Here is a 25,063-nt window from a genome sequence, read left to right on the forward strand (position 1 = left end):
AATGACCATGAGTTTGGTTTGGTTTTTATTGAGCCATTGTTCAACGACCTTATTTAATAATGGACGTTATGAGAAGGTCCGCCCCTTGTGAGTGTGAATTGATTGGAGCTACCTGGATGTGGATGAAGGAGTTCCAAGTACTGTCCATTAAGACAATACGTTATCCAGTGATTGAGGGTTGATATAATTCCAGCTATTGAGTGGGACATTGTGTATGGTGTGAAAAAAATTTTTGTATGAGTCAAGCTTCCCCATACTGATGATTTGAATTAACAGTTTGAAAAGAAAGAAAACTCCTCTTGCAACTCATCTGAATGTTGGAGTGAGGGGCTAGTTATACATATATATGTACTAGTGGTGTTAGAAAAAATAAACTGAAATGAGTACATATTCCTTATGTGTTTTGTGGATTTCTCTTGGGATTTGGTTTTTTTATAATCCTAATTGTATGTACTTTGTTGGGTTTTATGTCCAAGAAAAAAAGTTGTTTATGATATACAGGCAATCCTTGGTTATCGGCCGGCTCGGTTATCAGTGGTCCAGTTTTACAGCGCTTGTCTAGGGACTAAAATCAGCAATTTTTGCTGCTGATTTCCTCTTATCGGCGCTGATACGTACTTAACAGAGGTGCCGATCTCCATTTATCGGTGCTGATACCCGGTTATCGGCGCCTGCCGATTTTCAGTCACCGGCGATTTTCGCTTATCGTCACGCCATCGGATAACTGGGAACTGCCTGCATATCTGTTAGTGCTTCCTTGTGATTGATTATAGGTTAGTGTGCAGTTAGATAGGGAATCCCAGTAAACTCCAGGAATTGAGAGGTAACCTGTAATTGTAGATTGTTTGTAAATAAAACTAGGCTAAGTAACAATTGTGTGAAGCAATTGCTTAACTAGACTGCTGCTCTCTTGATATAATCAGCACTGGTTCCCAAGAAAGTGAAATCTTGATATCATGACCTCCCAGGGTTGAATCCCAGAGGGAGAAAGACTATTATAGCTGCTCAGAAGTACAAAAGATCTCCCTCAAAAAGGAGAGATCTACTCTTAAGATCAAACCCTGGTTGAAGGTTTACCAAAAAACTGGGGCAGAAAGAAGCTTCATGGCAAAGCTAAGTGAGCAAAACACTTGTTACCTGCTGACAAGTGCCTCTGGCCTGAGAGGTACCTCTTCTCCACACTGGTAATGGGAGACAGTACTAGTCCTGTAGACAAACGCTCAAGGAATGGAAGTGTTTGAGAACTCTAATGGAGAATGAAGAAAAAACAATCTCATTGTGAGAGAGGCTGGAAAACATCCAGGGGTGAAGTGCCAAAGCTGTCAGTTCAGGGAGACACCAGACTATTAGCGGCTAGATCCAATGTCAACTAGAGAGGAATACCTATTAGGACCTGGAACCACAGAGCTAGCAGGTCTGGATGTTACTTGCCACGGACACATGGGAAATCCTAGATTTTGCCAGGGGAAAAGCAGAAATCAGCCTGACTATGTACTAAATGGTGAAATGGTGATAAAGACATATGGTTTGAGATTGCCCTCTAGGAAAGAAACCTTTCTCCATGGTTAAACCGAAACAAGCAGGGGAAGAAAGAACCCCAGAGCTACCTGTTGTGCTGAACAGGAACAAGGTATAAGCTCAGAACCTGGAAATATCAAACAACTTCTTCGCCATACAGGTGATTAGCGACCAGTGTCCCAGTTATCTTTTTCTGTTGTAAAACTGATGTCAAAAGGTATCTGGGCATCAGCCCAAAAGTGAGACGTAGCCACTTTGAGCAATGCCCAGGTGTACATCCTGCCCCTCATTGGATGCGCTCGACCATACAAGCATCCCTGGGGAAAAACCTAGTGGTACTCGCATGTACAATTCCCATAGTCTTGCCATAGCCTCAGTCCACTGAAGACAACTTCTTGAGACTCTTAAGTCAGGAGAGAAGGTGAATTTGCCCTCGGAACCCACCTCTACAAGAACAACAGGAGAGCTAAAGAACAGTGAGAACACCAAGTGAGGTTTCCTGGAAAGAACAGAAACTTGTGTACAACTGAAGCAAGAATCCTAAGAAAAGACTTGTTGTTGCAGTAAACCAGCAACCCAGGTGCTCATTCTCTGGTTGGGAAGGAGGGTAAAAATCTCAAGTTAATCACCACTAAACTCAAGAAAGAAGGTTGTCCAATGGCCAAAACTGCAACAAATGCCTCAGGACAAACCAATATCTGCATACATCCATCCAGTATACCTCTCATGAAAGAGTATAAGTTGACACCAATGTATATTCTTCATTAAACTTTGGGGGAAGGTGATTGGAAGTCTGAACGAAAAACCTTTCTCCCACAGAGTAAAGCTGAGGTATTTCCGAGACGGCCAATATGTGTACATTTGAAAAATACCCATCCTTCTAGTCCCTCGAAAAAGAGAAATTGCTTTCCCTTTACTTATAGTGCCAATCTTCACTCAGCATTGCAAAACCCCTGCCAAGGGTGAGGTCCCATTGTGAGCTGCAAATAAGGCGAGGAAAAGGACCTGAAAAAGGTAAGAGATGTCAGGGGCTCAAAAGAGATTGGCACTAACTCACGAGCGGCAGTTGTAGGGGAAAGAACCAGAGAAGTGGTCCGAGAAATTCCATGGGAAAAAATAAAGTTGAACCTCTGCTTTCCCCAAGAAGAGAAGGCCAGTTGAACATGAAAGTTTAACTGCAGTTCCCTAGGCCCAGGAGCCTATAGGACACTGCCTCTACTTCATCCCAAAAGGAATGCAATAGACCCCAGAGCCAGACCAGTCCTCAATGCCAGCACTGACTCCGTGCCAAATTTTGCTCAGGGACTAGAGACAACATTGTATCTCATTCCTCCACATGTAAAAACAACTCACAGGAAAATGCCTGGTGGGTCAGGTTGTTGACAAAGATTGCCCCACAGACAAGACCATTTTGAATATAGCCACCTCTTTCAGGCCATCCATTGCCTTCGTATGTGAAACACACACCTCTCAATGGCAGAGAAAAAAGTGCAGATGCCAAAGTGCTTCCCAAAGGAGTCCCGTCAAAAACCTCCACGGATCATTCCACACTTGGGCATATAACCTGTTCTGTTCTAAGGCCAATGTAAGTATATCTGTCCTTGTGAAAAAGTGTGGGGGAAAGCGTGAAAGCTTCCTAACCTAGACCCGATGCTTAACCAGCTCCTGTTTATAAGAAACCTCCAAAGAAAATTGGGGAAGGGTCATCAAACCAAGTTGACAAAAACCTGCAGTTTGTGGAGAGCATACTCCTGAAAACCTGGGCAAGGGTTATCCATGATCATGCCAAAACCTTCCTAGAAGATGGACTTCTACAGGAAAGAAAGGAAGGAAGGGGGAATCACCCCTTACTAGATGTGGATGACAGGACCACACAGGCCCTGTCACTTCCTGGACCCTTGCAAGTCAAGGATCCTGTACTGGTAGTGCAGGTACCCTGGCTGGCCTAGACAGCCTGGCTAGCTAGGGTGGATCAGCACCCCTGGCTTCCAGGGAACTGTGGGTAGTGGCTGCACTTTGTGTGTGGAGCATGGATGGCAGCTGGTGGTCTTTGGTCCAAGACCTTGACTGGACTGGTTAGCCTGTGTAGCAGTTGCAGCCGTGTATTGAACGGTAGCCTTGGAGAGTCCTGGACCAGCAGTCGGAGAGCCTTGACTGGGCTGATACTCTGGGGACCAGCTAGAAATTTCACCCATGCAGCAAACCATGGGTGTAATGGTACCATTAGCACAAGCCAGATTAATCCTTTTCCTCAGAAAAGGACCAAATGCTGGAAGATGTGAAAAAAAAAGTTAAGTATACCTTAGTTTTACCAGACCACTGAGCTGATTAACAGCTCTCCTAGGGCTGGCCCAAAGGATTAGACTTATTTTACATGGCTAAGAACCAATTGGTTACTTAGCAACGGGACGTACAGCTTATTGTGGAATCTGAACCACATTATAGCGAGAAATGAATTTCTATCACCAGAAATAAATTCCTCTAACTCTTCATCAGCCAGCCGGGGAATTGAACTCTGGCCCATCGAGTGACAGTCCGCAACTCTACTGACTCATCCAACGAAGAGCATGGAAGATGTCAAAACATCCTACAGGGAGAGGCAGACATATTAGCCCTCTTCTTCCTCCACTTGATGCATCGAAAGAGGAAGATCAGAGGCGACAGCAAAATACACAATACCTGTCACTACCGAGCAACCTGATGCGAAGATCGGAGCCATTGATAGCGCCTGAGACCCATGACAGGGTCGCACTAGCCCTTCTCTAATGGCCCTGAGGAGCTAGAGACAGAAGGGTCGAATTGCTACCTGGTCACCATGGCCGTTCGACCACGGAAGGATGTGGAACACTGGCTCATCGCTCCCTGAAAATTCAATTTAAAATCGAGAATTCGGGAGCTAAATGAGCAGTGAAAATGGGCCATGCAAACCATTCCCCATGCAATCCTGAAAGATCACTGGGGAAGGGTCGAAATGTTCCCTATCACTCTGGTTGTCCAACCAGGGAAAGATAGAGATCACCTCAGGATCAGCAGCAAACCTAACTCAGCCTGTAATTGGGTAACGAAAGCCAATAGTCAGTGCGACCGAGCTGTGCAAACCCCTCTATGTGATCCCAAAGGATTGTTGAAGTGGTTACCTGTTACTTTAGTTATCTGACCATAGAAAAGCTGGGGAGAACACTCCAAACTTGTTGCTGCCAGTAAATCTGATCCATAGACTGGGACAGTGAGGAATGAATAAGTCGCACAAAGGATCGATGCACTACTCTCAGAGAGAAAGAAAATTTGGCTCCAAGCAAGGTCGAAAGCTTAAAGAGACAAGATAAAGAGAATTTCAAGCCCAGGGAATAGCACACAGTGCCAGGTCTGTTTGGGAAATCAGTCGCTAGTGATCAAAACTCCCCACTCTAACCTGAAGGTAGGAGTGCACAGAAAAATGCTTAATAAGCCTTCTAATGCAGGGCAGACTCTCCCCCCCCCATGTTAAACTCACGGCCGTATTCGGTGGAGATGAGGTTCTGAAGAATGACTTAGATGATGATGAATGAAGGAGAATGCCTCTACAGTACCTCCTTCCACCACTGTCAAAACTTGCCTCGTCTGCAGTAGTCGAGAAACACAAAGACTAAACCACAGAAATCAAAGGAATAAGGCTCCAATAAACACAAAGGAAGGCTCTGATACCAGGATTACCTTAAAAAAGGTAAACCTTATTGTTATGGAAATTGTAAGTGGCTACATCTACTGTACCTGAAAGGTAAATATATTAGTAGGTATATCAGAGAATGATACAAATGTTGTGTAAGTATCAGAATCTGTTACGTGTCTGATGAAAACGGTATTCATAGCAGCAAGGGAAAACAAACTTTATTCCTTGCAAGAAGGCTTATTTTACTGATGATGGGTTTGAAAAATTGCCATACAAACACAATCAACAAGCAGAAAAAGAAATGGAATACTCAAGTTCAATCAACAAAAGTTGGAACAGCAAGAGTTGGGCAGAGCCATAAAAAACATCTCAACTCCAGGGCGGCTAGAAGCAAAGTGGAGTGCAGACCAACAGGTGGGCAGGGCCTCCCCCTGCCTGTTGGTAGTTGACTACCTTATCAATAAGTTTGAATGGCAGCTCCAGCTCGTGTTTGGAAGCTGAATCGTATGTAAAGAACTTCAGGTTTGTATTTGTGTAGGAATAAAATTAATTATATGAAAATTTAGATTTTTAAAAATCATTCCCCTTTGTTCCAGGTCACAGCCTTGGCAATGGTATCTGGAGGAGAGGTTAGCATTGATTCGGGTACTCTAGCACCTGAACTTCGACCGTGGCATGGCATTATTGTTGTTGGAACAGCACATGGAACTCTTCATCTGCTTGATTTAGCGCTGGATTTAGGAGGTATAGTACTTAACCCTTTGCTTTTTTCTGAGGTTTAGGATGTTTGAATTACCTGTTGGGATATGACAGTTGTGCAGATATTCATGGAGTTAAAATTTGATACTGGTTGGTCTCCAGAATCCCAGTGGTTCTCACTGGTCTGTTAGAGTATTGTACTTATTAACCCTTTCCTATCTGTATAGTTATCACATCACTGAGGGTACATGAGTCCCAATGTGTCTGGGAGCGCTTGATAGTGCAAAAAAATAATTATTTAGAAAATTCAGCAAAAATAGAAATTTTATGCCAACAAAGTTCATTTTGCTGTCCTTTTTTCTAAATGTTTTTATTTTATGGTGGAATAGTCAGAATAAGAGTCCCAGCCCTCAATACAAAAAAATGTGAGTTATTTAACAAAAAAAAAAATTCTTTACTTATTTTTATACTTTCGAAAAAAAAAACTATGGAAAAATTATTTTTATGAGAAAGCAAATAAAATCCAAATATCGTATAAAACAATGGAAAACAAATAAGAAAAAATTGATAGAAAAGAGGGTGAGAAACAGAGCGCTCTGCCCGGCCTATGGTGAGAATTATCGCTAGAAAAACTTTTTTTGAAGAGCCCTATCTCTGTTATTTTTCATAGAAATTACTTTGTAAATATACAAAAATGTAGAGGAAAAGTTGAAGAATAAAGGGAAAGTCAAGAAAAATGGCTTTGGTAACAGCAACAGTTTCATTTTGATGTTATAAGTTGATCGAAACGAAAAAAATGTTACTGTTGTCAACATTATCGTTCGTAGCTCAAAAGCTATAACAGTCAGGCGAATGAATTATTTTTTATGAAAAAGCCAACACAATTCTCTAAATATTGACATATAAAACAATGAAAAACGAATAAGTCCAGTTGGTGAAAAAATTGATATGGGGGTAAGAAACAGAGCGCTCTGCCCAGCGTATGGTGAGAATTATCGCTACAAAAAAATCTTTTTTGAAGAGCCCTATCTCAGTTATTTTTCATAGAAATTACTTTGTAAATATACAAAAATGTAGAGGAAAAGTTGAAGAATAAAGGGAGGGTTAAGAAAAATGGCTTTGGTAATGGCAACAGTATCATTTTGATGTTATAAGTTGATCAACGAAAAAAAATGTTACCATTGTCAACATTATTGTTAAGTAGCTCAAAAACTATAACAGTTAGGTGAATGAATTATTTTTTATGAAAAAGCAAACAAAATTCTCTAAATATTGACATATAAAACAATGAAAAACGAATAAGTCCAGTTGGTGAAAAATTGATTGAAAATAGGGTAAGAAATAGAGTGCACTGCCTGTCATACTGTGAGAATTATTGCTAGAAATTTTTTTTTGAAGAGCCCTAGCTCGGATATTTTTCATAGAAATTACTTTGTAAATATACAAAAATGTAGAGGAAAGGTTGAGGAATAAAGTGAGAGTCAAGAAAAATGGCTTTGGTAACGGCAACAGTTTCATTTTGACATTATAAGCTGATCGAAATGAAAAAAAATGTTACCGTTGTCAACATTATCGTTTGTAGCTCAAAAGCTATAACAGTTAGGCGAATTAATTATTTTTTATGAGAAAGCCAACAAAATTCTCTAAATATCGATATATATAATAATGAAAAATGAGATTCAGAGCCCTGCCTAAAATCCAGACGTCTCTTATGTGATGCACTAACGTGTTTTCCGCTAGTTTTACCGTAAAAACTTTGCGAAAGCATGTTGGAAACTGTTCTCTATTGACGTCACTGTATGTCAACAACCACACGTGTTTACCCAACCTTGCACGCATGGTCTCTGACAGAAGCGTGGCCTGCCAGGCCTGCATGGGTGGGATCAGCTGATGTCATTGTGAGAATTTTACTACACCAGGGATTTGCGCATGCACAGTACAGGAACTAAAAAATTTATAGAAAAAGAGTGTACAAAACAGAGTGTTTCCAATAATGTAATCCTACATTTTATAAAAAAAAATGTAAGATACGAGAGAGAAGCTTGCGTAGGATCAGCTGATTTCATTGTGAGAAATTATTATGCCAGGGATTTACGCATGCGCAGTATAGGAACTGCTTGGCTGGCGTATTGATGCCTGAGTTACACGGTCCAAGGTATGCTTTAGCCTATGGAAACCACCAACTGTCTGAAAATAAAAAAATTTACCCCTACCACACGTCGAAAAATTTTGGTAAATTTTATGTAAAATTTCGTCAGTCAGAAAAGATGGGGGGTAGGGTGATATTGCGTAATATTATGTCAGTTGGATAGGAAAGTGTTAATAGTAATGAAATGCAAATAGCTGGTTACACCCTCTTCCTTGTGTAAATCATTTAGAGATATAGTAGGGAAAAAATGTGTTTATCTAAAATTCCTCTCTTGCATCTTCGCATCCCTGTATTCGCTGGGGATGCATTCCAGACACCCCACCCCCTCCGCGAATAGTTAAAATCCGTGAATACTTGCTACCCCCTCTCTAAAAATGCTTATAACTGCCTGTCTTCAAAGTTCAAATACCAAATGTATACTTAAAGTATCATCCTACATCAAAAATATACCTTAAATTATTATCCTATTACTGTATTAATCTTTGAAATTATATTATTAATATAAAAAAGTGAACTTAAATATTAGTACCCTTAAAAATATATACATACATACTTCTAAGCCTTCCAGCCAAAGCAGAGAGAAAGAGTTACCACTTCGACTTATATTCAAGAAGACTAGCTGGGGCAAAAGAAAGAGAGAGAGGAGAGTTTATTTCTTTAATCTCTCTGACAAAAAATTTATTTGTTGGTTTTTTGTCTTCCAGAGATGTAATGGTATACGTTTTTAAAACACTATAAACACACACAAACAATATCTTTTCCTGAGAGAGAGGAAAATAATGCTGCATGGTATCAAAAGATTGAAATCCTTGAGCTTCTGATGGCAACACTCCTTCCCCTCTGGCCAATATGTCAAACTGTCAAGTAAATTGACATTTATTCTCCCCCTCCTTTCTCAAGTTGAGCATAAAAAGACTGAGAATCACTATTTGTTTGTTTAAAATGTTAAAAAATTTACCACACAATTGGGGTGGGGGAGAATAGGCAGTAGAAGCTGCCCGGTTTTCCCTTTCAGATGTGCTGTTGGGGGTCTGTGTGGGGGCTCTTGGGTGTCGGGTGTGCAGTTTTTGGACTTCTGCACGTGAACTGGCAATAATTCATGGATTTGGCAACTAGTTTTCCCTTCCCTGGATCCGACGACTCACTGGTACTGGCAACGACTTCTGGCTTGGAAAAAGATATTGCTATTGACTTATAGATGCCACCTCAGAAAGAAGAAACAAAGGTTGATGCAGCCTCTCCACAGGGAACCCCACAAAAGAAAGAATTTAAGAGTGATGAAAGTCACCACAGAAAATTGACAATTTTGCATGCATATGAAATACCCCTTGAATGCCATTATGAGTATTTTTGTGTTGTGTAAACAAATTCGGAAAATTTTAGAAATACATATGAACTATAATGAAGATGATGAGAAATGGGAAGCTTGCCACATATAACATTGAAAGTATTCTCCTTCATAATTGTAATGTAAGGGGAGCACTTTTTGACAAATTCCATAGGAATTTAGATGTTTATCACCCAGCTGACTGTAATGAAAATGAGTCTCCAACTCTTGAAAATGATCTGTAGAAAGTACCTAAACTCCCCCAATGGCTTATAGCAACTACAAAAGAGGAGAATTATAATTATTTTAAATTCAGTAAATATTTGCAAAAGAAAGTAGGAACTATAGGAAATGGTGGCATTTCTAGATTTGGTAAGAAATCTCTTCTTACCCATGCAAAATTGAAGACACAGTCACTTATGCTTTGTAATTTAAAAGTAGATAACAATGAAGACACAATCACTTATGCTTTGTAATTTAAAAGTAGATAATGAAGTGTTAGTAGATATCAAACCCCATATTAATTTTAGTTATGGAAGAGGGGTAATCTTCAACAGGGATTTATACGACTTCAAAGAAGAGGAGATATTAGATATGTGTCCAAAACAGGTTTGGCAGGTATGTAAAATTACAAAAACTACAATGATAATTATTAATTTTGAGGATCATAATATTCCCTCTCATTTGTATATAGAAAATGAAAGGATGTTGGTATGCCCATACAAACAAAAAACCATTGCAGTGCTTCAATTGTTTTAGATTTGGTCATCCTTCTCGAATCTGTAAAAATGACAAGTTGTGTGACAAGTGTTCTGCACCAGCACGTGGCAAATGCACATTTGGCATGCAGTGCATTAACTGTAATCTGGGTCTTAAGTCCAGTGATAGAAATGCCTACATTTTCAGATAGAAACAGCAGCTCTACTAAAATCAGATTCAGAGCATTTAAGTGTGGATTATGCCAGAAGACTTCGAAGTAAGAAAAAGAATTATGCTAATGCCTTGAAATCAAATATCAGCAAGCAAGATAAACCAAAAATGCCAGGTAGGCCAGTGAATACAAATGTAAGTTCAGATATAAATGCTCAGCCTCCAATTTGAATATCAGTACCTCCAATTTTGGATATTACTCCCCATCCCCTTTGCACCTCCTTCTCCTAAGATGAGCAGCCCTCGGCTGTCATCTCAGGTGCTCTCTGTGCTCGATTTAGGAGAGGAACTCGGTACTCGAGCATGTTAATGCTCTCATAACAGAGGGAAAATACCAACACACCTACCCACTCTCCAACAGGAAAAGAGGGAGACCACCTTCCTTTTCCCCTCCAGTTACAAGACATGCTGAAATACCTAGCAATAGGTATGAAATATTGTCTCTAAACATAAAATTGATGGATCAAAACTGCCTAAATGAGACAATTCACTCAAAAATCACTGTTGATCTTCACCACAATCCTCAGCAATCAGATAGGTTACATAATGTTATAGAGAGTGTAAAACCAAAAATATCTCAACCATCTTTTAAAAAATCATCAGGAAGTAGCAATAAAATGAAAAATACAGAATTGAGGACTTCTTTCAAAGAGTTCTCTAGAAAATAACCAGCATTTTCTCCTCCATCTTGCAGTGGAACTATCAAGGTCTGAGGGCTAAGTGTGAAGAGCTTAAGATGCATTCATGAATTCTCTCCAGTTTTTATTTGTTTACAGGAAACAATGTTGGATATTAATGCTCCTTGTCCAAGGGAATACACTGCATACCGAACTGCTTATAATCCTCAAGTAGGAAGTCATGGAGAGTTGTTTGGTTTATATTCGCCATGACATTCCTCAGATATCTTTAAGTCTGCAAACTCCCCTTCAAGCAGTAGTAGTGCAAGTAGAATTAACTAGAAAATATACTGTTTGCTCTCTTTACTTACCTCCCAATGATGATGTCTGCTATAATGATGTTGTAGGGTTGATTAATCAACTTCCTCAACCATTTCTTCTTGTAGGAGACAGGAACACTAGACATCCATTGTGGGGTGATGTTTTAGCTAATAGAAAAGGCAATCTCACAGCATCACTAGCTGAAAACAAAGACATAGGGATTCTTAATACAGGTTAGCCTACTCACTTTTGCATACAAACAGGCACTTTGTCATGCACTGACCTATCTATAGTTAGTTCTAACTGACTTTCACTGGAGAACATTGGCTGACTGACATACTAGTAACCATGCACCAGTAATCATTAAAAGCAACACCAGTCCACTAGAGCATAGATCTCCTTGCTGGTGCTTGGATAAAGCAGATTGGAATAAGCTCAGGGAATTAAGTGAAATCGCAGGTGATGCAGATGAGTTTAGCAGTGTTAATGATGCCACTGAATTATGTAATGGTATTCTTCACACTGCTGGATTGCATTCCATTCCTAAAACCACTGGTTTGTTCCACCATCGACCAGTTCTTTGGTGGTCGCCTGAAGTTCGAGTAACAAATTAGAATTAGTAGACCATTTTGAAAAAGTTTCCCAGAAATCTGAAACATCTCCAGGATTCCAGTATTGTTCCAGGGAAGGTTTCTAAGTATTCACTGGTTTTAGCTATTGGCAGGCGGGGTGGTTGTGTGATAAGCATCCCCTGCGAATACAGGAGGTTTACTGTCCTAATGTGTGAATATTACATACACTAATTTTATATCTCGTATATGATGCATCCCCCTTAAAAATAGCTTCAAAATTAGGTCTTCAAAAGTCTCATGATACATAAGTATATACGTTAACCGATATTTCGTAAGATACCTGTTGTTGCAAAAGCTAGCCTATACACAGGTGATTTTGTAATTTAGAAGTTATCTTATACTATGGATATGGGATAAATTCATGAAAATTGCCGTAATTTTTTACCTTGTCTTATCTAAAGGTCGTCTTTTACATGGAAATATACAGTATGTCTTTTTCGGAAATGGCTATAGCAGCCATAGAAGAGAAACAATACTTGGGAAATGATTTGATGGACTTTTTGAACTGCTTAGATGGAACAATTTCAGACTCCCTGGGAGTCTGTACATGCCTTTAATAATGCAGTCGTCAAGCGTAGGGAACAGTTGTGTTCCTGTTAGGCTCCCTCTGTCTCTTTGACTCAGAAGGCTGATGTTATTGCTCATCACCTATTACGTTTTTTACTAGATGCGTCAACACTAGGTACGATAGTACAAGAAGTTCAGAATGTAGAAACCAGATCTTTGTTTCATTGCTCTCAACCATTTAGGCATATGCAACCACAGCAACAGCTGCTTCCTCAGTCAAGGCAGGGTTGCAAGGTTCCCCCCAGGCAAACAGGTAAGATATCAGTGCCCTCAAACCAGCCTTTTCAGGCCTTCAGGAAGGACAGTAAGCAACCTAGAAAAAATCCAGCTCTTGTTAAAAAATGATGCAGCAAGTCCTCAGTCCCCAGTAGGAGGGAAGTTGAGCCTATTTTATTTGGTTTGTCAGGATTTAGAGGCAGAGCCTTGGGTAGTGGAGGTACTGAAGGAAGGATACAGCATTCCTTTTCTTCCTGCTTCCTCTAGCCAGTTCTCCTTTGGAGTTTCCCTCTTATCTCCGCTAAAAGGAACTGTGGGAGAACAGAACGGGAAAATGCATAATGGAGAAACAGTGGAATTTCACTGCAACACAAACAGGGTATTTCCACATAATCTCTAGAAAAGATATAAGTGTTAATGAGTTATCTTACTAACTTTCTATGGCCGCAAAATAATGGATCTCACAGTGGTGGCTCTTATCCATTAACACTGCACAACAAGCAAATCATACCCAGCCGCAAATCGAAGCCCCGTCGCTATTGTCTATTCCTCTCATAGTATACCATTAGAGAGTGCGCACACATACGCACTCACTCAACCATAAACACCGAAGCGTCTATTTACAAAAGTGTCTCCCATTATGCATCCATCTTTGAGACTGTTAGTGCACGGAAATGAAAGTTTAAAAAAATGCCTCACATACCTGTAGTTTTTAAGATTAAGAGTTCTTTTGTGTCCTTTTTGTCATTGCCTGAAGTTTAGTATGCAACCATCAGGAATGAAAAAATATCATTATCATATATAAATATTGGAATACATGACAGTATTAAAAAATTTCATATATAATTGAATACAAATCCTTCCAGTGAGCAAAAGCGGTTAAAGCTAATGAGTTTTTTTTTATGTTGTAAATGTACACTAAATTGTAATGATTTTGGTATATAACAAATTGTAAAGGGTGGCGATCAAAGCAACACAGGAAAATATCACAAAATGATGCATGAATTAAATTTAGAATATTCCAGTTTTTGTAAAAGTTTTTAAAAAATTCACCATAAATCAAAATTATTGTGGTAGAGACTTCCCATTTATTTGGCAATGGCTAATTGCAAAATGAAGGTAAATGATTGAATATTACTAAAATGTAAGAGTTTTAGCTTACAATTGCAGTTTTGACCATTTCAGTTGAGTTAAATTTGATGATTTTTAGAATTTTCCCTGTTTATCGTGATTTATATGAAAATATTTCAAAACTGATAAAAGCTACAACCATGAGTTATTTTTTTTTGTATTGTACATGAAGTTATTTTTTGCACATTTTCATATATAAAACTTTATGTAATGTCTAGCCAATAGAGAACTTGCAAAAATTACTACAAAGTGACTAAAATATTTCTGAGATAATTCAGCCGAGTTAAGAAAACCCTGTAGAAGGTAAGGAAAATTTTTCAAAAATTCACCATAAATCGAAATATTGTGCTAGAGACTTCTCATTTGTTGCAAAATGAAGGTAAATGATTGAATATTACTAGAGCGTAAGTTTTTAGCTTTGTAATTGCATTTTTTTCGACCATTTTTTCAATCAGAGTCAAAGTTGACACTTTGATCTTTTAAATTTTACTCATTATATCGTGATTTATATGAAAATATTTCAAAACTGATAAAAGCTACAACCATGAGTTATTTTTGTTGTATTCTACATGAAATTGCACACATTTTCATATATAAAACTTTATGTAATGGCTAATAGAAAACAGTGCAAAAATTATGACGGTGACTAAAGAATTTCTGAGATTTTCAGCAGTTACATTCCAGAGCGTAATTTGGTTTTGAAAAGTTTTTTTACTAAAAATTCACCATAAATCGAAATATTGTTTTAGAGACTTCTCGTTTGTTGCAAAATGAAGTTAAATAATTGAATATTACTAGAAAGTAAAAGTTTTAGCTTACAATTGCATTTTTAAATACCATTTTGGTCAAGTCAAAGCCATACAGCACGGCGCTCATAAGATGGCTCACCTTGGGTGCTGGGTTCTCCAGCATCCAAGTCTAAAAAGGTTTGTCACTGGGACTGGGCAATATCAGCCTTTCAGAGTCCTGATGGCGTTGGGACATCTGCGTTAGAGCTTTCCTGTTGTTTCAGAAACGCACTAACACTTGCACAAGTTTGGCAAAACACGAGCATAGTCAAGAAATTGCTCTCTGACAATGCATCAACTGATGCTTTGTAGTTTTTAGAAGAAAGAAATTCACGCATTTGTGTCATTTTCTGGGTCACGCTGGTAAACAAAACAACAATAAAATTGATACAGAAATTCCAGAGATATCCCTCAGACGTGATTTAAAATTTTTTGCAAACTTTTATTTATAAGTATTTTTCTGTGAATATTTAAAAAAACTTTTTGTAGTCAGTGTATTTCATCTGCTCGGCACCTGACAGACAATTTTTAAATCGATGTAAAATACGTCCAGTCGGCATTAAAGGGTTAATATGAGTCAATAGAAAAAGGAACAAAAAACAAATGGTGACATCACACACAGACACACAGTCACTTCTCCCCATGAAAAATCGTGACACTGGTTCAATGTTCGAAAATGATCAACAACGCTTTCATCCATCTGTCACACTGTCTCCATGCACATAGGCCATGATGAAAAAGCACAAATGAATGCATCAAATACCTGTTAAATCTAACTGTGGAAACCTCCAATGTCAAAATAACTGCACCTGCCCCAGATGTACTTCTGACAAGCCAGCACATAGTTCTCAAAGACTTAATAGATTTAAGTATTTAAAAAATAAATTTTACAGTTTTATAAAATTTCTGTTTTGCTAAGTTTATTATCCTTCCAGTAAAGTAAGAGGGTCATTTATTCATCCATCCATGTTTGCTTGGTTGTCCTTTATGCTGTGAAATGTCCCAAAATGTTTTTAATGGATTTCAATGAAGTCACTTAAAAGGGTGGCTGTAGGGCAAGGGAGAGTTGGCTAGGTATGGAGGTGGAATTGAATTTAGAATATTCCAGTTTTTGTTAATGATAGTGTGGTGTACTGTTGATAGAAATACCTTATTGTTTGCTGGCAACCAAAGTTATTTGGCAATGGCTAATTCAGAGCATTTTATTTGAATGTATGTAATACAATAACTCATTGAGTCTTAGCAGCATGGATTTAACTATGTGCAGACTGTTCTGATTTTATTTACACAGGAATTACTTTGAATGATTTTTAGAAATACTGTATATTTAGGTCACCTGCAACTGCAGGCAGTTAGTGTGCCTTCAACATTGAGAAAGAAAGCAGTATACTTACCCATATATGACAAGGCCCCATCTTTTTGTATTTTTAAATGAATGATAATTTTTTTGCCATGAGGTTTGGTATCTAATTTTTGCAATGTCTAGCCATAACTTCTTTTACACCTAGTTAGATTACATGGCGATAATCCCTGTTGGAGGGTAAGAAAACCCTGTAGGAAGGTATGGCCTATATTGTGCCTTGTGCGGTTTACTGTAGACACCACAAAAGCCTTTCTGCAGTATCTGAGATGCGCTTGTCATCCATTCCCATTGGTCTTGTCCCACTTAAGTTTTTAAGTTTTGTAACTTTGTCCTGCTTAAATTTTCACTGTTTTTAAATAGATCACAAGGGGGTCACTTTGATCTTGTTAAACTACTACTCATTATAATTACGATGACTAATTTATGGAATCATTTTCTATTTCTAGGTCATAAAGTGACGTCGGATGAGCTGTCGCCAGCATCTCTGAAAAGTGTTGTAACGCCTGATCCTCAGGCTGAACGAAATCGTATCAGTGTTGTGAGGCAGCATTGTCATCTATCTATGTGCTTGAGTGGTAAGAGACTCCCTTGACTTTTTTTGCTGTGACATTCCAGAAAAGTTAATTTGGTTTTGAATTGACAGGTGCCTTTTTTACTATCAAACACAAATGACCAGTATTTTATGTGTTATTCATTTTGAACTTTTCTGTTGTGAATTTGCAAACTAAAGGGAATAATTTTAAGGTGTGAATGTTAATGGTCAGATTAAACTAGTTAATAATTAAATAGGTAATATGTTGGATGGATGAATGCTATGGGAGATAAGTGGTAGTAAGGCTATTTACTGATGGATTCACCCAGAGAAAGGTTTGTGTTGGAAGGTGTGTGGCTGTGAACTGGGTTGGATTGCAGTATGGGATGGGTGGGGAGCGGTAGCAGGCTTTGGACTCGGTTAGAGCTTTATTTTGTTTCATGATTTTTACGTTTATGCTTTTTCCACATTTTAATAAAGGATATTACCATAGTGTACTGTAAATGTTATGAAATACATCAACCAATGTTATTCTCATTTTTAATTTTACTGTATTTTCTCATTTTTGTCATTTTTATGTGTTTTTCGTAATTTTTCCTGCAAAAAAGATGAAATAACAATAAGATTTACAATACAGAAGAGACAGAGACAGCATCTATGACTAATTTCTTGACAAAATTTGTATTGTAAGTATTTTTATTTAATACAGTATTTTACTGTGAATATAAACGTCATTTTTGAGATGAAATATATGATAATCATATGAGTCAATAGAAAAAAGGAAACGAAAAAACTAAATGGTGACATCACACACAGACACACACACAGTAAAGTTTCTATGATATTAGGTGAATGAAAAATCAGTAATTCCATCAAAATAGAAAATGAATAACCACCTTTTAGCACAGTAGTGTTCATAAAATGAATTTGCTGTGGACATGTCATCATTTAGAAATCCCATATGCACTAAAGATGTAAACACAGGATGTTTACACACACACACACACACACACACACACACTGTTTTCATGGCAAGGCAAAATGAGAAAGCAGTGATCATAAGAAAACAGACGATCAATGAAAACTTTTAAAGTAATGTTTTTAAAAGTAACATACTGAAAGAGCCCAGGCTCAGCACAGTATGAATAATGCAATACTTGACAATTTGGGTAATTAAACACTGTGAATAAAGAAGGCAGTTTTATCAAATTGTAAGAATAAAGAAGGCAGTTTTATCAAATTGTAAGTAAAACAAAATATAGAAATAAACTGTCATGCATCATGTGAGTTGCATTTTTGATAGCCCAGGTAACATTAGGCTAACATAAATAAAAATATTGTAAAACTAGTCTTTACTTACCAAGTAAATTACATTTCTGGTAGATTATAGTGTGCTAGGCAATGCTTGTACAGTAGATTTCATTTTTGGTAGATATATGCTAAGCAAGGCTTTCAGACAGCATTACCAAACTTATGGCTTACATAATAATTCATATTCATCTCTTTTAATTAACAATCACTTACTATTTCATGAGCACCTCTTGCCCCAAAAAAACTGACATTACCAACTTCTACTAGGGACATAAACAACCAAATCAAGAAACATCTGTTTGGCAATATATAGAATATAAAGGACTCGGGATAGGAGGGCTCTGTTCTCCTGTCCTACAACAATTACCAAAGCCCCACATCTTACTTGCACAGATGTGACAACAACACAAGTCAGCGCCATCTTCACTGTAGCATGACATACTATTGGCCGGAAGGTTTGGAAGCAGCCAATCACACAGCAGGATACCAACTTTGCTAATTGCTGATTGGCTTGTAGCTCTGATGCTTTGTGAGGGAGTTTTTTTTTTTTTTTTTTTTTTTCTGTAAAAGAAAACTATTGAGATGGCTATTTGTCTGTCCGTCCTCCGTCCACACTTTTTTGTTTTTTTTGTTTTTTTGTCCACCTTCAGATCTTAAAAACTACTCTGGCTAGAAGGCTGTTAGTTGGTATGTTGACCGTCCACGCTTCAATCATCAAAAATGACAGATTGCAGCCCACTAGCGTCAGTAGTTTTTATTTTATTTAAGGTTAAAATTAGCCATGATCATGCACCTGGCATTGCTATGGGTGCTAACAACACAGACCATCACCAGGCTGTGGCTGAAAGTTTCATGGGCCGCGGCCAAGAGTTTCATGGGCCGTGGCTGAGAGTTTCATACAGCATTATACGCTGCACAGAAAACTCGATTGTGCTGAAGAAACTTTGACCCATTATTTTACTTTTGATTGATTCTAGTTTTAATGTTTACTTATACTGTATACAGTATTCTTATAACCTAGTTTTGTGAAATAATCTTTATTTGCCTTTGTGTACGAACTGTCACTAGTGTGTTAAATATTTTTAATATGCGTATGTATTTTTGTTTCTATCTCTCTCTCTCGTTCCCTTAAGGGTAACGCGATTAGTTTTCACACGTAACTGTAAGCCATATATTTTTAAGGGTAATTTTGCAAGATGACTTTGAAATAATATTATAGTGTTTTAGGATGATAATTTAAGGTATATTTGGTGTTTGAACTATTAAAATAGGCAGTGAACTATTAACATAGGCAATTATAAGCATTTTAATTTAAGGTATACAGAATACAGTATTTGGTGTTGGAACTATTAAAATAGGCAGTTACATGTGAGCGTTTTTAGAGGGGGTTGCTATATATGTGTATATATATATATATATATATATATATATATATATATATATATATATATATATATATATATATGTTACTAAAAGGACCTCATTCAAACTGGATGGTGTCTAATGGAGAATTTATTCAGAAAAAGTTACAAGCTTTCTTGGACAAACAGTCCACATTATCAAGTATCCCATTCAAACATGAGGTCCTTTTAGTAATTCTACTAATGCACAGAACAATTGTGTATGTTTAATAAATTAATATATATATATATATATATATATATATATATATATATATATATATATTATATATATATATATATATATAAATATATATATATGTGTGTGTGTGTGTGTGTGTGTGTTTATATATATATATATATATATATATATATATATATATATATATATATATATATATATATATATATATATATATATATATATATATATATATATATATATATATATATATATATATATATATATATATATATATGTATGTATATATATATATGTATATATATATACAGTACTTAATATATATATATATATATATATATATATATATATATATATATATATATATATATATGTTACAAAAAACTTTTCTAGTCCAGAAATCACTTACAACTCTAAACATGTCAACATAACTAAACTACAAATAGGCTAATAACAACACAATTCTAAGTCTAAATTACCTTTATTAATATTCACTAATATTTAGTAGGACAACCCATACGTTTAATCACCTCCTTCAGTCGTTTTAGGTACAGACAAGGCCAAATTATGAAGCATTTCCTTCAGTATGTTGTTCCAAGATGCGCGATTTCTGCCTCCAGCTTTGGAACAGACGACATCTTTGTCATGTAGATCCCTCTTTTATATATGATCTCCCATAAGTTTTCTATTGGGATAATGTCAGGGCTAAACTTAGGCCAATCATTGATGAAGGGAACTCTTAATCCTGAAGCCACTGAGTGACAGATTTAACCGTGTGAGCCCTGGCGCCATCCTGCTGAAAACATGTGGCACCTGTATCCTCGAATGCATCAGGCAAAATGTCACACATCAGCTCCAAATAATTATACTGGTTAACTTTTTCATTCTTTTTAAAGACATGAAGCTTGGCTACACCATGACCAGTAAAAGCTCCCCAAACCATGAGAGAATCAGGGTGTTTGACAGTCCCTTTTGGTACCTAGGGTCAAGAGGGTCGCTTCCGGACCTCTGCGAAAAAACATTACGACCTCTATTACAAGTGACCGTAAAGTCAGATTCATCTGACCAAAGCAGGCTTAGCCATTGAGACTCATCCCAAACGCTGTACTTCCAAGCAAATTTGACTCTTTTATCCCTCTGTAACTTGGTCAAAGAAAATAACTCTTCCGTGGACGGTGGCTTGTGTATCCAAGTTCATTGATACGGCGATTGACGGTCCGAACTGAAACATCAAAAAGCAGTTGTGGGTTGGATTCCTTCAATTTCCTTGATGTCATGTGTGGATTAACCTCTAATTGGCGCTTTAAAATAGTCATGCCATTAGAAGTCTTCTTGAAAAAATCTTCCCAGGCGTTTTACTTGCGACGGTATATAGCCCCTTCCACCCTGGTGAAACTTGGCAACTCAGCGTCTAAAATATTTTCAGATCGCTAATACACCCACCTGAGCGAAGATTTCCTTCGTTTTAAGACCTGATTCCTTTAATGCACATATCTGTGCTATGATCTGTTCATTCAGATCCTTTTCCTTAAATTTCCCCATAGAAATGGTCACAGGGTCCCAGGATGTGACCCATAAACTTTTATTAAATGTAAAACTCATGTAGAATACAACGGAAGGGCGTGGAAATATTTTCACAAAAAATTCACGTTGGCACCTAGATCGCCAGCCAAAACCTTACTTGTCTGCTTTCTTTTTTTTCGAGCCATAAGCTCCTCCCTTAGCTACTCTCAGTAAGCGGCCTAATGATTTGACAAAATTTTTCTTGCACTTTTGGTTCCTTCAAATTTGGCCATATATTTAGACCACTCAACCGTACAACAGACTAAAGTTTTGTCGAGTACTGTATATATAAATCACACACGTTAGGCACACTTTTCCGTTCTTTATCGTGCACTAGTTAACTTATTTAAAAATCAATATCATGCATTAATCTTTGCGAATCTCTACATGTTTAAAATATTAACAATGACACAATAACTGATTTTTCCATGCCCACGACACTGGAATGTAGCACCCATCGGTATCTGAAAAAAATTAACAAAAGTGTTTCTTTTTAAGATTTTTTTTCAAGTTGTTAATTATAACTGCTCTCAATGGTTGCACACTTTCTTACCTACACTAATTTCTTAATTGTAACTGGTATTCTTATTATTATTATGCCTTGTGCTGTTTCCTTGTTTGGAAGAATAGTATTAAATTAAATATCTGACTTTTCTCTTTGGAATTAATGTAATTTTTTACTCCAGAATCTTTTCTCTCAATTAATTAGATCCTGGCAAGGTCGCCAGTGTTACGTGTGGGACTTGGCTGATTAGTTTATTAATTAATTAACATAATTTATGAGGCCCTGAGTTGCCAATGACCCACATAACCTGTCAGTTGAAGTTAACGTTAACCTCAAAGACAGACAGTTACTTAATTAAATAAGGCTGGCAGCCGGGGGAACACAATACAAGGGATAAAGGGTTACCCTGCAACACATGGTTTACATTAAACCCCCGTTACTTCCCAGTTGGTCCTGACAAAGAAAGATTGTGTAGTTATAGCGAGGAAATTACGTGAACTTTCGCCCAAGTCGGATACAGTCAATTTTCCCTTTGCTTCAAGTAAAGTTTTAACAACAGATGTCTGTACTACTATTATATCTTATGCAGTTTGGTGCTGGTAAAGGCTATTTCTCTTCTGAACAATGGGATCGAGACACAAGGCTGCCTGAAATGTTGGAAATTACTTACTTAACCTTTCCTAATTCCTATTTACTGCACGGGAATAGGTTACACAGTCGCTAAGCAATATTAATTATTCCTACTCTAGACTTTATAAAAGTAAATTGGTTATACCAATCGTAGATGGTGGTGAAGAGGGAAAACAAAGGAACTGGAAATACAGAAAGAGATACTAGCGAGTCAATGAAAATTTGGCAAATTTCAAACTTCCCGTTGACATAGGTCGCTGCGTGTGTAACTGACGATCGGAAGTCTTGGAACTAGCTGTTGTCTCCGCTCACTAATACCACTGAAAAGAGTAAGAGGGCAAATACAAAGTAGTTAGTTACACACAACGCATGTGTCTCGAACGCTAACGAGTCTCTCTCTCATCCGTCTCCAGTCAAAACAGGGCGGCTGTAGCGTCGGAGGCCTATGCCTCGGGGCAGTCTGAAATTTTGACAAAAATTGCCGATACATAGAATAGACCAAAGAAGAAGGAAGCTTTAGACCACCTTTACTAGAGGTTACTGGGTGAAAACTCTCTCTGTGGGTTAGGTCCCTAATGCTAACTATCCCTGCTAAAGATGTTATTTTTTTTTTTAAATACCCAGCCTCCCTTAGCATGTACAGAGATGTCTTCCTGTCTTTGTTAGAATAATATGTTTACTAAATAATGCAGAGAGGGTGAACAGCAGAATATTTATAAAAAAATATATATATATTATACATGCATACATACATAGACATATACATATGCATGTGCATATATATATACATACACATACATATGTATATACACATTATATATATATATATATAAATATAATATTATGTATATATATGTGTGTAATGTATATATATATATATACATATATATATATATATATATATATATATATATATATATAATATAATATATATATATATATTTATATATATATATATGTTATATATATATATATATATATATATATATATATATATATATATATATATATATATATATATATATATATATATATATATATATATTGATATATATATATATATATATAGGATATTTGATATATATATATATATATATATATTGTATATATAATATATATATATATATATATATATATATATATATATATATATATATATATATAATTCTATATATAAACCCGGCTATATATTGTTATATATATATATAAATATTACATGAGTTGTTCGGTGGCATACATATGCATGTGTATATCTTTTGTCTGTTATATATAGTACACACATATGTATATAGACAGTTCTTATATATACATGTACTCCATATCCTATATATAGGAATATTGCATATATTTTTATATATGATATATATATATAAATATACCTATTCTGTTTTCTTATATATACATCTACACACATTCTGTTTTGCTCCAAGACATTTAGCCTATTAAAAATTCATAAAGTGTATAACTGAATCATCCTCTTTCTTGTGTGGAATTATTTTTTAGGATTTGCAAAATGTTTATTCAAAATATTCAATGTACAGTATATAATTAAAGACAAAATCACGTAAAAATTAAGAAAGAAAAACACGGTGGAGTGCTGATAAGTTTTAAAGGATGACAGTCGGAAAATGGCCTTCATATGGTTGTACTCCAGTGTTTTTAGTAAATAATCTCTTTTTGATGTTTGAATTTTTAAACTATTAAATTTATATGAAATCCTATATATATTTGATGGGAGGATGAGAAGGTTCATAGGGTGATATATATATATAATATATAAAGATATATATATATATATATCCCATATATGTGAGGATATATATATAGTTACTAATGTCTCAGTATTTTTACTTGCCCCCTATACTGATATACATATAGCATATTTGTATATGACTTATCACATCACCGTGATTCATATACAATCAGTAAGAGAACTATTTTCCGCCTTTGTCAAACATCCTTTAATATCAGTTTTGGAATCTTTTCGGGAGCTAATTTTTATTGTTAAATAATATATTTTCATTTGTCATATTGTTTTTTGCAGGGAATTTTTAGTTGATAATAAGTTCCTCTTGGGTAACCATGTTTTAGTCCCGTGGGCTGTTCTTCTGCAGAACCAGCGAAGGACAAGAACTCAGGACTACAGTTTTCAATAGCACCTGATAGCACAAAACCAAAACCAGCAAGTGAGGTATAAGTGGATATCGCCTCCCATATACAAATCACCCGTCGAACTCAGGTGTCTGTATTTAGTAGAAATGAGTATCCACCCACCTCTGCCATGTTGACTGTGTTCCTCTTGTGTAACCCATGTCATACTAGTCGTTCATGCGTTTGTGTGCACGCAAGCCATATTATAACTTTTTATCACATCACTGTGATTCATATACAATCAGGTATAGCTAAGAAACGTCCTTTAATATCAATTCGCTCTACCTCGAAATAATATATTTTCATATATGTTACCGAAGGGGAAATTTTAGTTGATAATAAGTTAATAAGTTCGTCTTCCCGTGGGCTCAACCAGCTAAGGACAAGAACTCAGGACTACAGTGGACGCTTTAAACCACACAGCCAGCTGGTTCGAGCCCACAGGACAATGAACTTATTATCAACTAAAAATTCCCCTTCGGTAACATATATGAAAATATATTATTTCCGAGGTAGAGCGAATTACAAGAACTCAGGACTACAGTGGACGCTTTAAACCACACAGCCAGCTGGTTCGAGCCCACAGGACGTTGAACTTATTATCAACTAAAAATTCCTTCGGTAACATATATGAAAATATATTATTTCCGAGGTAGAGCGAGTGGATATTAAAGGACGTTTGTAGCTTACTGATTGTATATGAATCACGGTGATGTGATAAAAGTCATAATATGGCTGCGTCGACAAACGCACTACACGGTCAACATGGCAGAGGTGGGTGGGTATCGTCACTAACTACAAACACCTGAGTTCGATGGGTGATTTGTATATGGGAGGCGATATCCACTTATACCTCACTTGC

At 36.7% G+C, this 25,063-nt stretch overlaps 1 protein-coding gene across 6 annotated transcripts in view; it reads left to right on the plus strand.

Moving 5' to 3' along the window:
* LOC136851273 (protein ELYS-like) overlaps positions 1-25,063 on the plus strand; it is a 245,563-nt gene that overhangs the window by 19,563 nt on the left and 200,937 nt on the right. For all 6 annotated transcript variants that reach the window (XM_067125251.1, XM_067125252.1, XM_067125255.1 and 3 more), the window contains exons 4-5: positions 5,764-5,911; positions 16,354-16,482. In XM_067125251.1, coding sequence (XP_066981352.1) covers positions 5,764-5,911; positions 16,354-16,482 — 277 coding nt within the window. The remainder of the gene's footprint in view (positions 1-5,763; positions 5,912-16,353; positions 16,483-25,063) is intronic.

This window comes from Macrobrachium rosenbergii, chromosome 23, assembly GCF_040412425.1.
Source record: "Macrobrachium rosenbergii isolate ZJJX-2024 chromosome 23, ASM4041242v1, whole genome shotgun sequence".
NCBI classification, from domain to species: Eukaryota; Metazoa; Arthropoda; class Malacostraca; order Decapoda; family Palaemonidae; genus Macrobrachium; species Macrobrachium rosenbergii.